Source organism: Ambystoma mexicanum, chromosome 11, assembly GCF_040938575.1.
Source record: "Ambystoma mexicanum isolate Mex_15411 chromosome 11, UKY_AmexF1_1, whole genome shotgun sequence".
Classification (NCBI taxonomy): Eukaryota; Metazoa; Chordata; class Amphibia; order Caudata; family Ambystomatidae; genus Ambystoma; species Ambystoma mexicanum.
This window is the reverse complement of record NC_090934.1, coordinates 1,103,746,364-1,103,761,527: the sequence shown is the minus strand read 5'-3', so window position 1 is coordinate 1,103,761,527 and position 15,164 is coordinate 1,103,746,364. Positions and strand designations below refer to the sequence as shown.

At 45.0% G+C, this 15,164-nt stretch overlaps 1 protein-coding gene across 1 annotated transcript in view; it reads left to right on the top strand.

Annotated features, from left to right (window-relative positions):
• Positions 1-12,703, top strand: part of DAPK2 (death associated protein kinase 2) — a 1,397,186-nt gene extending 1,384,483 nt beyond the window's left edge. The window contains exon 12 of the mRNA XM_069624406.1: positions 4,525-12,703. Within this exon, the coding sequence (XP_069480507.1) occupies positions 4,525-4,605 (81 nt within the window). The 3' untranslated portion in view covers positions 4,606-12,703. The remainder of the gene's footprint in view (positions 1-4,524) is intronic.
• Positions 12,704-15,164: the final 2,461 nt, after the last annotated feature.

The following is a 15,164-nucleotide window of genomic DNA, read 5'->3' as shown; positions in this document are numbered from 1 at the left end:
TCTGTCCAAAAAAGGGACTGTTTAATTTACCTTACTTCGTTTAGCCGAACGACTCCAAACACACCAGAGTATCCAACACGAGCGCTAACAGTTCAAAATAAAGGGGGCTTTGGGATTTCTTTGAGTTTGTCCTTGCTAGGTGCCAACAGCAAAGCAAACAGGACTTTAGATGGCCTCCAGGGGCCTGGAACCCAAGTGCACACATTGTACTGGCACAGAGGCTCACTTGCTTTAGTAGGGTTCTTTGAAACCTGGCGTTCTTTGTAGCACTGTACTTTGCCACTGTGACCGAGAGCACTCCGAAGCAGCTGAATATCAAATGTTAGCCTATGTTAAATTTCAGAAGACAATCCTCACAATGCAATTTTCTTAGGATTGCCCACTGCACATATTAAAATGATGCAATTATGGGTCCAGCTACTTTATCTGTAAGCAGCTGATGGGACATTTTAGTCTAAGGTAGGTACACTTAATCTTCGCTGGGCGTTCCACTGGGAGTTGGGCTATGTACTCCCTCCACCAAAGTTTACCTTCTCAGACTACTCCCACATTAACACAAATCAGTCTGTTTGCTGACAGTGGCAAAGCAGTTTTGGCATGCAGAGTCTCTTTGCACTTTGCATTCACTCTTCCTCTTTGACCCTCCTGTACGCGTCTTTTCACTTTGTCATTTTTTCACACTGTCCTCTCTGACAGCCTAGGGCGTGGCAGTCCCAGGATTATCCTATTGGGTTGAATTTTGGGGAAATATCCAAGCAATCCTCTATGCCTCAATGGAACACCTGACCATATCACGAACCCATCACACAACCACCCATCCACCAACGGTACTTGCTATTTTAATACCAGTATTATGCCACCCACCCAGATATACTCATAAATACTCTTCTCAAACATTTTGTGCCTTAGTATTGACTCCAGTCAGCTTCAGTCAGCATATCTGACTCTTCACGTATCCAAGGAAAAAAGGCACTGCCTCGTCTTCCTTACTACCCTAAGCCTCGTCAAAAATGAATGTTCCGTTTGTCTATAGCTCCATCTTTGCCCTCCTAATTCCCCCATCCCCAATCCTCTCCTCCTGAGACTAGACTCTGATTTGGACACCCCAGGCTACAGAAAATGTAGCCAACCAGTGGACAAGCCTCTGCTTGTCTACTGGTGCTAACTGTTACAGTATAACATTTTATTTACGTTTGCATGACACGACAGCAGTGTCCTAATATGTGTAAGTGCGACATATTGAGTGTGTGTGACTCAGCCCTCTCTAAGTGGTCATGCAGTATTTGGATAGCTGATGTCACAGATGGCACAGGAATTCCTCTATGACGCAGACGGTTCAAGGGTTGGGCCCTGTGGCCATCCCTCTCTTTCTCGTCTTGAAATTCCACTCCTTCCTGGCCCAGGTGTCCCTTGACCTGGGTTGGTAGATAGATACGAATGGTGTCCCCTCCTGTCTAAACTCTGCCTTACACTGGATGTGAGGGACTACAGACAAGGTGCCTTATCTAACTAGACTCCCTCATGGCCTTCTTAAGATTGTCCCTACACTACCCAGTGATTAGTGTTCTACAGGGGTAGGGAATGTGCCTTGCAGATACTCTGCTCAGTGAGCTCTTGGGTCTCTCACACTCACATTCTCCCTTCCCTCTCTGTACCTCTTACTGCTCATCTCCTCCAACACCACCCATCTGTCGTCTCCCTCTAGTCTCCTGTCCCTCTGATGTCTCTAACTCCTTGTAGGCCGTTATGCTACCCTTTGATGATACTCCACCCTCATCCCCACTACTACTCTCTCCTCCCCACTACTACTCCCTCATTTCACCCAGTTACATTCACTTCACTATCACTCCTTACACTACTTACTCTAACACTTGCCACCCTAACACACAATCTCACACTGCAGTACCACTTGCACTCACTATACAATACCTCAACTTCTCAGAATTTGTCTACATAATCTGCCGTTCCTTCCAGCCGCCCTCCTTCTGGTCTCTACGGCGAAATTGTTGGGCCAGCAATGAGAAAAGAAAAGCAGCCATTTGTTGTAGGAGGCATTGAGTGAGAACTATGGACTGCATGGAAACAGACTGGTACAAGGGAGGGCAGGAATTGGGGGCCTCTCAACTGCCCCAGTCCCAACTCAGGGGTAGGACAGACTCTAGATTTCTCCCTGGTAGGCCTCCCACTCCCGACCGAGAGGGGTTCCAGTCGCCGCTTGACAAGTCCGGGACATAGGGCATAATGTAAAGTATTAATGATAAGCTTGCTATGTGTATTTGCTGCAAACAATGTGCTGACTAGGCATTATGTTGTAAATTGGTAATGTGCTAGCTGGTGTGACAGGACGGCCTGCCACAAATAACCATGCTGACTCCTAGAGTAAATTCAAGGGTGTTTATTAAAGACTTTTGATTGTCGGAATGGTTGATTTGTAAGGTTAGTTGGGGTCTAACGGGGCCGGGGAATTTGGTCCTAGGGCCGGCCCTTTCCTCTCTTGACTTCCCCGTGCTTGGTTCCCACCTCCGCAGCCCAGACGTCCCTAGTAGGGTGGTTAGTAACTCTCAGATCATTAACACCTGTCTTTCTCCTTCTCTACACTTTAGGTGTTTGCCCTGAAATGATGGCTCCCTGACACCCTAGGGAACTTCTAACTTTCCCTCTCCTATCATCGTTTAGAACTGAAGGAATAGGGAATGGTGCCATCTTTCTCCCAGAGTCACGCTCCCACCTTTTTCAGCCTCTCATACCTGACCCTTCGCTCTACTTATCTCTTAAGCTGTTCCCCTCCCACCACGTTACTATCCTTCCAATCTCTCACTTCACCTTTACAACTCCACCCTTTGATCTTACTTCATTTTCCCACTCCTATTTCTGCTACCCCTGCTATCTCCAAATATCCACCTTCCTCTGTTATTCCTTTCCCTCCTTCCTCTCTCTCTACTCGCCCCACCTCTTACTAATTCTCTGGTTAAACCTCTGCCTACACCAATAGCTACTCCTGCTCTCCCACTCACTGTTGCTCTTCCCACTCTACCTCTATTACTGTTCCTATTCTGCTAATACCACTACCTCTCTACTACCACTGTCTTCCTCTCACCGGACCTCCAGGGATAAGGTGCCCTGTACCCCTCTATACTACCCACTACCACCTATGTCCTTCTCTTGCTACTCCCACCCCCTACTTTACTTACTTCCAGTTACTACCATTTACAACCACCACCTCAGTCTTCCACTACTCCTACTCTACCTCTACTACTCACACTCTCCGTCTCCCACACAAACACCCCAGAGACCTCCTGCTTAATAATAGCTTCCGGGCTCCGGTCGCCCTCGCCTCCTCTGGTCTCTTGGGAGTCATCCTCCGTCACCGGTCCTCACTTAACTGCAACCCACACCAAACAACTCCCAAGCTCCCTCTTATATATCCCTCCCGTTTTCTGGATTGGCGACTTACCCTACCAATGGCTTACCTTGCTTTCAAGGGGTGTGACAGGGGAGGGCTTGGGCGGTTACATAAGGATTTAAGCCCGCCCCCTTTTCTACATGGCCTTGCTGTATTAGGGAGTTTCTCTTGGTGAGCTGGCTCTTCTCCTTTGCTGGTCTGTGGTTTTTCTTGCGAGGATGCTGTGCCTTGGTACCATCCTGGCAGGTAAGATGATGGAGGAGGCTTGTCTACACATTCTCTGGCACCCAGGGTTGTTGGGGTCAGGCTCCCTCCCACCCCTGACAAGGCTGGATCAACGGCCCTGTCACACTGGGCTCAAGTAAACCTAAATGAAAAAGCAGACAAAATGATCTTTAGTCAACAAATGTTTTGGCGCCTTAGACTGGCATTGCCAATTTGATTGTGTGCCTGTCTCAACCAGTCATATCTTCTGTCACTCTTCCTGCCCAGTACAGATCATATTGAAATAATATTCAAGCTTCAAGTAATCAATGGCTCGCTGAACCGCAGTGCTTCAAGCATAAATGGGAAGCATCCTAGAAACACTGTGATGGTTCCTTCAGGGTGGAACAGAGGACATGCATGTTAACATTTTATGAGACACATGTGATCTTGCAGTGTGCGGTCCTTACCTGCTAAATGACCAGAGCCCAATCAGCAAAGACCCGGCTACCTGCTCACTGCAACCTTTATAGCCAGTCATGAGAGAACCTGTCAGGAATACAGAGCAAATTGCCCCGACTAAGCTCAGCCCCATCCAACAAGCACACACCAGTGCGTCAATACTGTACCCTGGTATTTAGGCGTGGTCACCCCTAGTGTAGGTGGGCTATCTTGGACTGATTCAAATACATTAAAAAAAATGTATTAGGCTATCCTGAATCTTTAACATATGTCTTAAAAAAACAAAACAGTATTTTTATCCAAGATTTGACATGTGGCAGAAGACTACCCATTGAGCAACCAATGGTTTAGGGATGTGTTTACGGTGACCTTGTATTGGGCGCTAGGACGCGCCATCAGAGTACTCGTTATCGCTGGCTCAGGGTGTTCTAAGTGCTGTGCCTTTCTTCTTTCAGAGAAACTGTGAAAGTGATGCCGAGGAAGAGATTGCAAGAAGGCGGCCACTTCGCCAGAGACGGAGAAGCAGCATATCCTAAAGCCGTAGTCCTCGCCCCAAATTGTTGGAAGGGTTTAGGTCCCCAACGCTTAACGACACAACCAACAAGAGGGAACTACTGCGCAATGTCCGGGTTGCAGTCGTGGGCACTGTACGCCAAAAGCTGCTTCGAACCAAAGGGTCGTGCCCTCAGGATAATGCTGATCATATATATCTTATTTAATGTATTCAGCAGAAAATGCTCCGCGGACTCCAAATTCCCGAGGTGTTACTGCACGTCATCTTGAAGGACCACTGACAAGCTGGATATTCTAGCTAATGAGATTTGTTTGCCTTTTAAAGCATGAATATGTCTGCTGCATGCATTTTAATGTAATATTAAGCAACTTGTGTTTCAGAACCAAGTTAGAGGGAGTCTGTGCCTTAAAAGTTTCAAAGAAAACGAATGGATATTATTGAATGTGCTGCCCCACCTCTTCCTCTGTGTCTTCTATGGTGCATTAGGGCCCGCACAAGTATCTCAGAGCAGAATACTTGGATGGGTGCGCACTCTGCCTTACTGCCACTTGAGCCACCGCCATCTCCCATATTGCTTGCAATGCCAGCCATCATCCTACCCATGCACAGAGACAGGACCTGCCCAACAGGGTTTACAAACCTACGGCCATGCATGACGACCGAATGATTGACCAGGATTCCCAGCATTCCAGCCAATCTGTTGGCCAGAACTCCAGAACCGCACTGATTGGCATGAATGTAGTTGACTCCATTAAATTCCAACCCACAGTACCACCTAAGGTCACAGAATTCTCAGAATTGTGTGGCACTGTCGGGCAGAATTCGGAAGGAAGAATTCTGCTTGACACTTTTTGCTCCATCCTTACATGGCACAAACAGCAAGTGGTCGCTGCCGGGCCTCAACATGAATTGGCACAGTTTTGCACGCCTTTCAACAGTGACGATGAAGATTTAAATCTAGACTTTGTGAAGTGGCAGTTCGGAGTATCTAGTGAAATAGATTCAGTGGCTTCCTGTGGCGCATGTTCAATTTTGCACGCCTTTGTTGGTCATTGGAGCTGCCGCTGGTCACTTCAACAGGTGGCAGCCCCAATGTTGGCAGTTACTTTGCCAGCATTGCAGTGTTCTAGTTAAGAAATAATGTCGAATTGCGAGGGCATTTTCGCTAACCACTCAGTGTTTTCAGGGGTTGTCTCCTTGTTGTTTACTCTTGCCTCGTTAGGTCTCCCTCTGGACCTTGGTGGAGGTTCCTTCCTTGTATCAGGGTCTGGAGGTCTTACGAAAGACCTTTCGAAGGCTCCGTCAACTGAGCCTGTGGCTGTACAGAGTAGCCCTTCTGGTGTGGTGTTAGGACCACCTGGGCCTGCCCTGCAGCTGCAGCTGATAAAATGTATTTCTCCCCCCTCTGTTTAGGGTATTTGTCAAGCAAATAAGTATTCCAGAATCCAGTGCCCCACATTGTAGATTTACTGGCAGCGGGGGAATTGAGGTGGTCGATATTTTGATATGGTAGACAGCAGGGATGCCCTGGACAACAGTATCAAATTAGGAGGGTTTTGGATGCATGCTTTCAGTGGTGAGAGGACCTCAGCAGACCAAGAGTGGACTTGTCGGTATCGCTGGATCTTTTGGCGAAACCCTACTTAAATTTCAGGTAACCAAAGTCCAAAAAGTTAGCTCTGTTGAGAACATGGACAATTTTCCATGGTCCGGCCTTCTGCCCTGCCTTCCAATGCATGGTGCATGTGTTGCTTTTTATGGCAGGATTTTTCCACAAACATGATTCCTTAAAAAGGAGGAATCTATTTAAACGCTAAACTAGACGTATTTCTGTAAACTCGAGTTCCCTGCACCTCTTCAGATCTGGCAGTAACAATGGAGCTCCTTCCTGCAGCACTTCTCCGCTTGTACCACTGATACAAACCTATCCGTGGGAGGAGAGAACATTCTCCCATTTGTCCTTTGGTTACTGTTTTTTGTTAGGTTTATTTGCACACCACATGTTCTTCTGTTTTAAGTGTTTGCTGGTTTTAGTGAATACAAATGGGTAGTAGTTTGCTTATCGACAGCATATCTAGGGCCGGGAGAATAGCTCAGGGACAACGCGTTTGTCTTGGAAGCAAGATGGTGTAGAGAACCAGAGGTTCAAATCCCATGTTTCCGGTGTTAAGCGTGTAAAACAAGATTAATTAATTGTCTACTCGTGGGGGGGGAGGAGGAGGCTTATTAGACACTGGATGTTATAATGTATAAACCTCAACTAGTTTTCCCATCAATCCAGAGCATTTTGTATTATCTTTGCAACCTGTGGTAAGGTCAGAACGTGGCTGTACAGAGCAGCTTCAAGTTGGTCCTACACATGAGTGTCAGCAAATGGCAGACGTGATCTTGCACCTAAATTACACACTGCCGGACCTAGGGAGCCGAGTTTTAATCCTGCCCTCTTCACTGCTATTCTGGAAAAACCACTCTGTCTCCACTTGACTCTGTCCTCTTAGCAGCCAAAATTGTGATGAAAAGGAGAGAGAGGCCAATGAGCGTGGCTAAGCGGCCTGCACAGAGTTGGCATGTACAGCTAGCCATTCAAGACTGCAAGCAAGGTCTAGGCTCAGTTGCGTGATTTGCTGAACTATAACTATTGTATGAGTGTATCTTGTTGCAAATTGTATACGTGTTTCTCTTATTCCTTTCTTCATTGCCCTCGGAATGGGTACAATTCATTATGCGCCACCAAGATGATTTGTGCATGCATCGTCTGCTGCAGTTACGTATTTAACATTCTCTGTGTACCATGTTTCCTCTGCAATGGTGTATTTTTTTAGCCAGAATCCAAGGTAGGAGCCTATTGTGCCCATACCTGCCTAACCTCTGGAATTTTTCCGGAGACTCCGGAATTTCAAGCATTTCTCCGGGTCTCCGGAAAAGTTCCTTGAATCTCAGGAATTTTGAGATTCGTCCGGGTCCTGTCATATTCTCCACCTGATTGGCTGCCGCCGGTAGCCAATCAGGTGGGGAATGTGACGGGACCCGGAAACGGCGAGAAAAAATGTTCGTGCCCACTGCCTGCACCCCTATAATAATCGTGCTTTCAATCCATATCATTGGATTGAAAGCACTATTATTATGGCGGCGGTGCCACGTTCATTTATTCAATGCTATAGTAAGTAAAATGAAGGCGCCGCCGCAACAATAATAGTGCTTTCAATCCAATTACATGGATTGAAAGCACTATTATTTCGGCGGCGACACTGCCTTCATTTTGCTTAATATAGCATTGAATTAATTATTTTCAATGCTATAGTAAGCAAACTGAAGGCTACAACAACCGAGTTTACCTTTTTGACAGGTGGGCGGGGCCATGTGCAAAGGGGCGGAGTCTTGTGTGGCTGTGGGCAGGGCATAAATCTCAGGAATTTTGATTTTCAAATGTAGGCAGGTATGATTGTGCCTGCAGTATAACCCAAACAGAAAAGCCAAAACTGGATTGTCTAGTCTTTATAAAGTAGGTTATCACCAATGTGGTATAGACTGAGGAAGGCTCCTTTGTGTAGAAAGCCTAACATGTGAAATGTATTTTTCAACAGCACTCTGGGCGGGGGCACCAGCCAATCGGAGAGCTCGGAACGCAGGCTGTATCCTTTGGTACAAGCCTGTGTTTGAGTTCCCCCACAGCTGTTCACCCCTTGCCCTGTGCCATTCTTGCTCCCTCCCACCTCTCCAATACCACCTTTAGCACCAGCGAAGTTAAAATTCACAAACGTGCCTTTATTCCATCCTGCAAGACATGCGTTGGGAGCAGGAGTCTGTCTTTAGTGTTGATTCAACATGCCAATGAGTTAGAAAGAAAATTGCTTCCAAAAGTAGTTGTTCAAGGTGAGTGCAAAAGCAATGCACAGCATACAAAAACTAAATTATTCAGAAAGAAGAAATTGAGAAAGGTTATTATGTAAAAGAAAAATCACATGGAACTGTTGGAATGGAAGCGCTCTGTGGCAGTCGCAAAAAACTCTTTTTAGTTCCCCATACCTCTGCAATACTCTACTCCCAATGTCCCTAGTGGTTAGGAACCTCCTGCTGCAAAGTCTGTCAGGAAAAAACGACCCTATAAAAATATGATGCAGTGACTTGGACATTTGACCAGAGGGATTCTGGGTGAGCGTCCTCCTCCCCACCCATGCAAACTCGCTCACATTAACCAGATGGGATAAAGTGAGGATCTCTTTATTAATTTGACAGAAGCCTGATCTGTGATGAGCTGTCAGTGGCACTGGTCTGGCTGGTTACTTTACCAGCAGATCTGCACGATATCTCATCCGAGCACTGCATCTGGGACCTACCTCATTCTACCACTACATCTAGGACACAGTTCACCCCAGCACTGCATCTAGGACACAGTTCACCCCAGCACTGCATCTAGGATACAGTTCATCCCAGCACTGCATCTAGGACACAGTTCACCCCAGCACTGCATCTAGGACACAGTTCACCCCAGCACTGCATCTAGGACACAGGTCACCCCGGCACTGCATCTAGGACACAGTTCACCCCAGCACTGCATCTAGGATATGCACCTGGAGGCATTTCCGTGTGGAATCTGGAGTGTGTTCATCTAATGCTCTTGGGATAGCAGAAGTCATCTGATTGGTGATATCATGGATCTCAAGTCTATACTCTTTAGGGGAAGCTAGTGATGTCCATTTGACAGAAATGGGGAACCTTGGTTTATTTCTGGGGATTTAAAAGTAATTGGATCATCGCCTCTTGCGAGATTAGAAGTAGTACACAGTTTATTTCTGGGACATTTAGGGCTAACTTTACACTTTGACTGTAATTTCATTCCACTTCAGAGACATTTAGGATATTTTCCTGTTTCGACAAAAGTGTGGGGACATTTTTTTAATTTTTAGTACAACTTATTTTAATTGTATCTAATACTACTGCCCCTGGTCGCACTATTGGTGATGTTACAAAGTGTAATGCTCTGGGAGTTACAATATGTGTAATGTTATGTTCAAAGATGTATCTGAACCTGCTGCTTAGCACTTGCTTAGCACTTGCTCCTGGGAAAGTTTAATAACATAAGAAAGTCAGATATGTGATGTTATGTTTAATGATGTATCTGAACCTGCTGCTTAGCACTTGCTTAGCACTTGCTCCTGGGAAAGTTTAATAACATAAGAAAGTCAGATATGTGATGTTATGTTTAATGATTATCTGAACCTGCTGCTTAGCACTTGCTTAGCACTTGCTCCTGGGAAAGTTTAATAACATAAGAAAGTCAGATATGTGATGTTATGTTTAATGATGTATCTGAACCTGCTGCTTAGCACTTGCTTAGCACTTGCTCCTGGGAAAGTTTAATAACATAAGAAAGTCAGATATGTGATGTTATGTTTAATGATGTATCTGAACATGCTGCTTAGCACTTGCTCCTGGGAAAGTTTAATAACCTATGAAAGTCAATCTATAGACCCAGCGACACCCTTTGCTTATTTTACAAAAGCCCTCATTCCAGTTAACATCCAAGCTGTATTTTAATGCAAGTGGTACTGACCTATGGTACTAGGCTACTGTACTGTCCACTTTGCTACCAACTTCTGTTAACAGTTAACAGTTGAACCACTACACTGTTTCCAGGATGCCTGTCTAAATGCCCTGCACACGCGTTAACGATGTGTTAATGATTTAGTGCATAACTCAACGTGTTTCGGTTTGTAATTATGCTTCATCAGAAGTCATGGATCAGTTCACAATGAACCATAATTACAACCTGAAGCAAGTAGAGTTGCACACTTTAATGATCTGCAATACTGAGTGCCATTACCAATGGTGAAATGTAATGCACGTTCGGGGACTGACTGATGCATCAGGATCAACTAGCGCAAGCCTGCGTTTCTATTCACTTTTCACGAAAAAATATGATTTGCAAAAACAAATGAAACTAGACTGTAATACAAAATGTGGCGGTTCAATAGTTGGCAGAAGTTGGCGGCACAGCATGAAACAGTATGATAGAATGACATGTTAACATACATGAGGGTGACATGTCCATGGTTTTGACTTTTGACAGTCTTTCCAATATGTGTTGAGCCACATAGACTGTGAAATCCAGCCAAGGAGAACACAGAACCCCCATATTTCTACATTTGATGTTTTTAGGCAGTGCCCCCTCTTCTGTGAAATGCTGAAAGGTTTTGATGGCATCATGCCCCTGCCCCCATATTTGTAAAGCGCACATACCCTGGGTTTGCTTTTGCTCCGAGAACAACACAGGACGGGTGCCAAGATGTGTGCCATCCCAGGCGATGCACCATTTATATTTTGCCACCCAGTCCAGGACCATAGTTGATATGATAGAGCCCGAATGATGCCCCCCTCGTGCAGGCCTATTAAGAAGCTCCCCAGAATGGCCCTATTCTAGCCCATGAGGTGCATCTACTGCCAGCAGTGGAGAAACCACAGCCAGTTTCAACCAATCAACAGGAAAACAGGGCGGGGCACATAACACACAGCATCCCAGTTTACACAAGGAGAAATATACTTTTAATACTACATTCACTTGTGCCGTCATCCTTTTTAGAAGCAAGAAAGCAGGCATATGCACTCCATCGTGTTGGTTGCTGTACATTGTTCATGGGTGTTGCGAACTTCAATGAAAACAGTGGGCCCAAAACACAACCAGCATACCCTGAGACCTGCGGAAGAGACTGGCGGAATGTCCTGCAATAGGAGCAGGAATGTATTGTACTGAAAAGGATGGTGTTTTGGGTAATGTTCCTGTCCGCTTTACCCTGTGCTAGGTGAATGCAGGTTGGACAAGTGCATAATAAACAAGCCTAGAAATCTTTTTAGTTTCAAGGTAGGAGCAGTGGCCCTTCTATTCTTGCAGTACAGGGCTGTCCAAAAATCAAATACATTTAGCGGCTATAGATGATCGGCGCCATTGATACATTTCCAAAACTGCCAAAATAACGGTATGGTTGGTGGGCGCCATCTCCACTAGGGCTCTTTCTAGCGTTTGAAAAGTCTTTCTGACTGAAACATTGACTGCAACAAACGCAAATCATGCCTGGAAGTGGCTGAAAAGTGGGAGGTACTTGCTGCTTGCCTAGATCAGGGCCGCCTGTCTTGGCCAAACCCACTATCCGATTGCACGATAGGCTATTATCATAGCAGCCATATTTAAATACTAGTACCAAATGGGGGCGTTCTCCTGCTGGAGCCTGATCTTAACCGTTTTACTGTCCGGGTCCTGGCCATCCATATCATGACCTAGGCCTCTCTGATGCCCGAGGGGTTTACGGTCGCATCCTTGCGACGCCTGCTTAACATGTGGGCACCGCCCTTTTGCGGAATGTTCTGGAGCAATGCACATTTTACATTGTACTTACATACTATAGCTGCTAAGTAGGGGTGTATTACAATAAATATACCAATGTTTTAGATTTGTAAAATATATTCCGTGCTCCAAGGGGGAATCCATTTTAGGCTCTAATTAGTAGGGGGTAAAATGCTCGTGCTTCAACACCGTATCTGGCCTGCGTTGCTTGTCTGCAGAGTGACGGCCACACATCATGATTTTACGAGTATGAGCAATCTTAATTTGAAACTCACTAGTTTTGAAGGATATCTGGTCCCAGCGCTCCACCTGTCCATAGTCACATGAAAAATAAATAAAAAACTAAAAATAACTTTGCTGAAAAAATGTACAAATGAGAAAACGTATTTTCAGTCTTCAACCCAAGAAACAGTTCTTCCATCGTTTGTTCTCCGAAATAAATATACATTTGATGTTAACGGTTTTGTATGGTACATTCCTATCATGATAAATACAGAACACGCAAAGTGTGTTCTTTCGAAGTTGGACCCTCCCGAACAGGTGTATATTTACTTTGCGCAAAGCCATTATCAATAACGCTGTTTATGTACATTATTTTTTATTTTAGTTTTGTTGAAAGCTACTACGTTTTGTATAAACCTTGTATACATTGAATTAAAAGATGTTTTGCACCAATGTTAACTTTCCTATCTTGAAGACTGTAATGTACAATAAGTGCCTTCCGTTTCTACTGAACTGTACATGTGTTTGTAATTAATTAAAGTGCTACCTGGAGTCATAACTCGAATTGTCCACAGTGAGATACATTTTTGCAAAGGGAAATTTCCGAGTCGGACTATGTAGTCGATAAAAACGCACTGAACCCAAGTCGACAAACTGGGTTGCACCGAGTTGGTTGATAATAACACCTGTAATTTATAGTTCTGCAAAATGGCAAACCCTGCAGCAGAAAGAGGTGTACGTAAGTCACATTCAAGCAGAATTATTACTCAGAGAACGTCAAATTAGTTGGTGTTTTGGAGGTGATTGTAATGTCATTTCTTGAAATCGATCTTAAGATGCTACATAAAGAATCTAGATGGAAATGTAGTGTTTTTTTGGCAAGATAATTTAGGCCCTGATCCGACACCCAGCAGTCAAGCTGATATTGCCCACAAGATGCAACATCATGAATGATCACGATGCACCTGGTTCAGACGATATCTAAGATTAATGGCAATGTGGGGTCTGCTAACAAAATACCAATCTGCTCACCCTGTTTGTTTCTACTATAATGAATGAAATACACATATGTAGCCGGCTACACGGGAAGTTGTTCCTAGGCCCATAACTGACAATTATCTTCATAAGTAGCAGCAACATGGGTTTAGCAGGAGTCTGGATTCGGTCAAGGGCTTTTTCTGTTAGAGAGTAAGTGGACGGTTATTGCAGAATCTAAACCTTTTGCAAGATATCTTTGTGCACCCATAAGCAACTGGCGGAAAGAGGCTTGGGAGCAGAAGAGTTGATTTTAATGGTCGGATCATATGGTAACCATATGTTCAACTGTGTGTACAGCGGGCCAGAGCCACTATGGACCTTCCAAACAAAACATAGGTATTTTTATTTTTTCTCGACCTCAACCAGTAGCAAATGCAGGTTCTTCTGGACCACAGTCTTTTTGGGGATAGCCATACACTCACTACTGCAATTTGTGTCCTGTGGATTTTTTTCTGAAAAGATTTCCTTGTCAGATTCTGCTACATTCTGTTGCAGTGGTCTAAACTTGATTTGACAGTGGTCTAAAATTAAACTTGGAGGCAACCCTTGAGGTACCATCTCAATTACATATATCAAGCTGGCAAGCTGAGAGGTATTTTTGGCCATGTGAACGGTTTGGCGATTTAAAGTGAGAGCTTCATCAAATCAATTCCTTATTCAAACAAATTAGGGCGAGAATCCTTCTGTGTCATTTCGACAAAAAAAGAGCTAGATCACAAATAGGAACCTATGTTCATGGTCATCGAAGATCAGAGAGGTCCGTTTCGTTTTTGCATCCTATTAACAGGCTCCTTTTTCAAAAGCCTGTAAAGTCCAGAGGTGCAGACCTAGATCCCATTTGCATCTGTGTCCATTGGAAATGATGTAGAAATCTGGGTACTCGAGCTTCTGCCCAAAGGACAGCACAGGGGAAATGCGCTGGTCTCGGAAGCAAAACCACGCAGAGCAGCCGGTAGGAATCCCGGATCGGCGCTTAGAAATCGAATTCCAGTATGGCATTAGGTGCGTTATAAAAAACCAATTAAATAAATAAAAATTATGCACTCCAGGCGAGAAATGTACTAGAATCACCAAAGCACATATACGCACATGGCAAAGATCAATAATGGCAGCTGCCATTTCTGAGGATCTCCATGGACCCAATGAACGTGCAAAAAGGTGGTCAACCTCTGTAGAATGTGATGTCCTTGGGGATCCGTGTGGATTCCCTGCAAGGAGCAGATATTCTGCTCAGTGACACACTCTAGACACACTGGGCCTCATCACGAGTTGGGAGGTAGGCCTTTAATGCAGCAGTAAGTGTATAACTGCTGCATTTAACGACTGGCCTCATCACGAGTTGGGAGGTAGGCCTTTAATGCAGCAGTAAGTGTATAACTGCTGCATTTAACGACTGGCCTCATCACGAGTTGGACGCTAAATGGGCTGTTTTACCTCCAGCTTTTTTCTAGAAGTGAAAATCCCATTTAGCCCCCTGTTTTTGGCATAATTACCACCGGCTGTATTAGCGTGTGGTATATGCGCCACAAACTCCCCATTAGGGAATGGGGATTTACTGTTAACGCCCAACCCATGTTCTGGCGGAATACCGCCAGACCGGTTGGCACTAACGCTATTACAGTTGGGCGGTATTCCAGCCGGGATACCGCCCAACTCGTGATGAGGCCCACTGTCTAGAGGATCTGGAGGAAAGTGGTCAGAGGTGCAAAAACACATGCAGAGTTTGTATCTTCGCGTTTTACCAGCTCCTGGCCAATGAATGCCACATCAAAAGTAGGCCATAAACGGGCATGTTCATCCAGTGAACCGGTCTTCAGTGAAAGGGTTATGGACATCAGAAACAGGGTTTTGGATTGAAATGTGCATTCTTGAGAAGTAATAAATCATATGCACAGACTGGCGTTCAATATTTGTATTGACATAGGACTGGGGTTGGGGTTGTCGGCTGCAGAATAGTGGAATCGAGTCAGTTCTCAGGATAA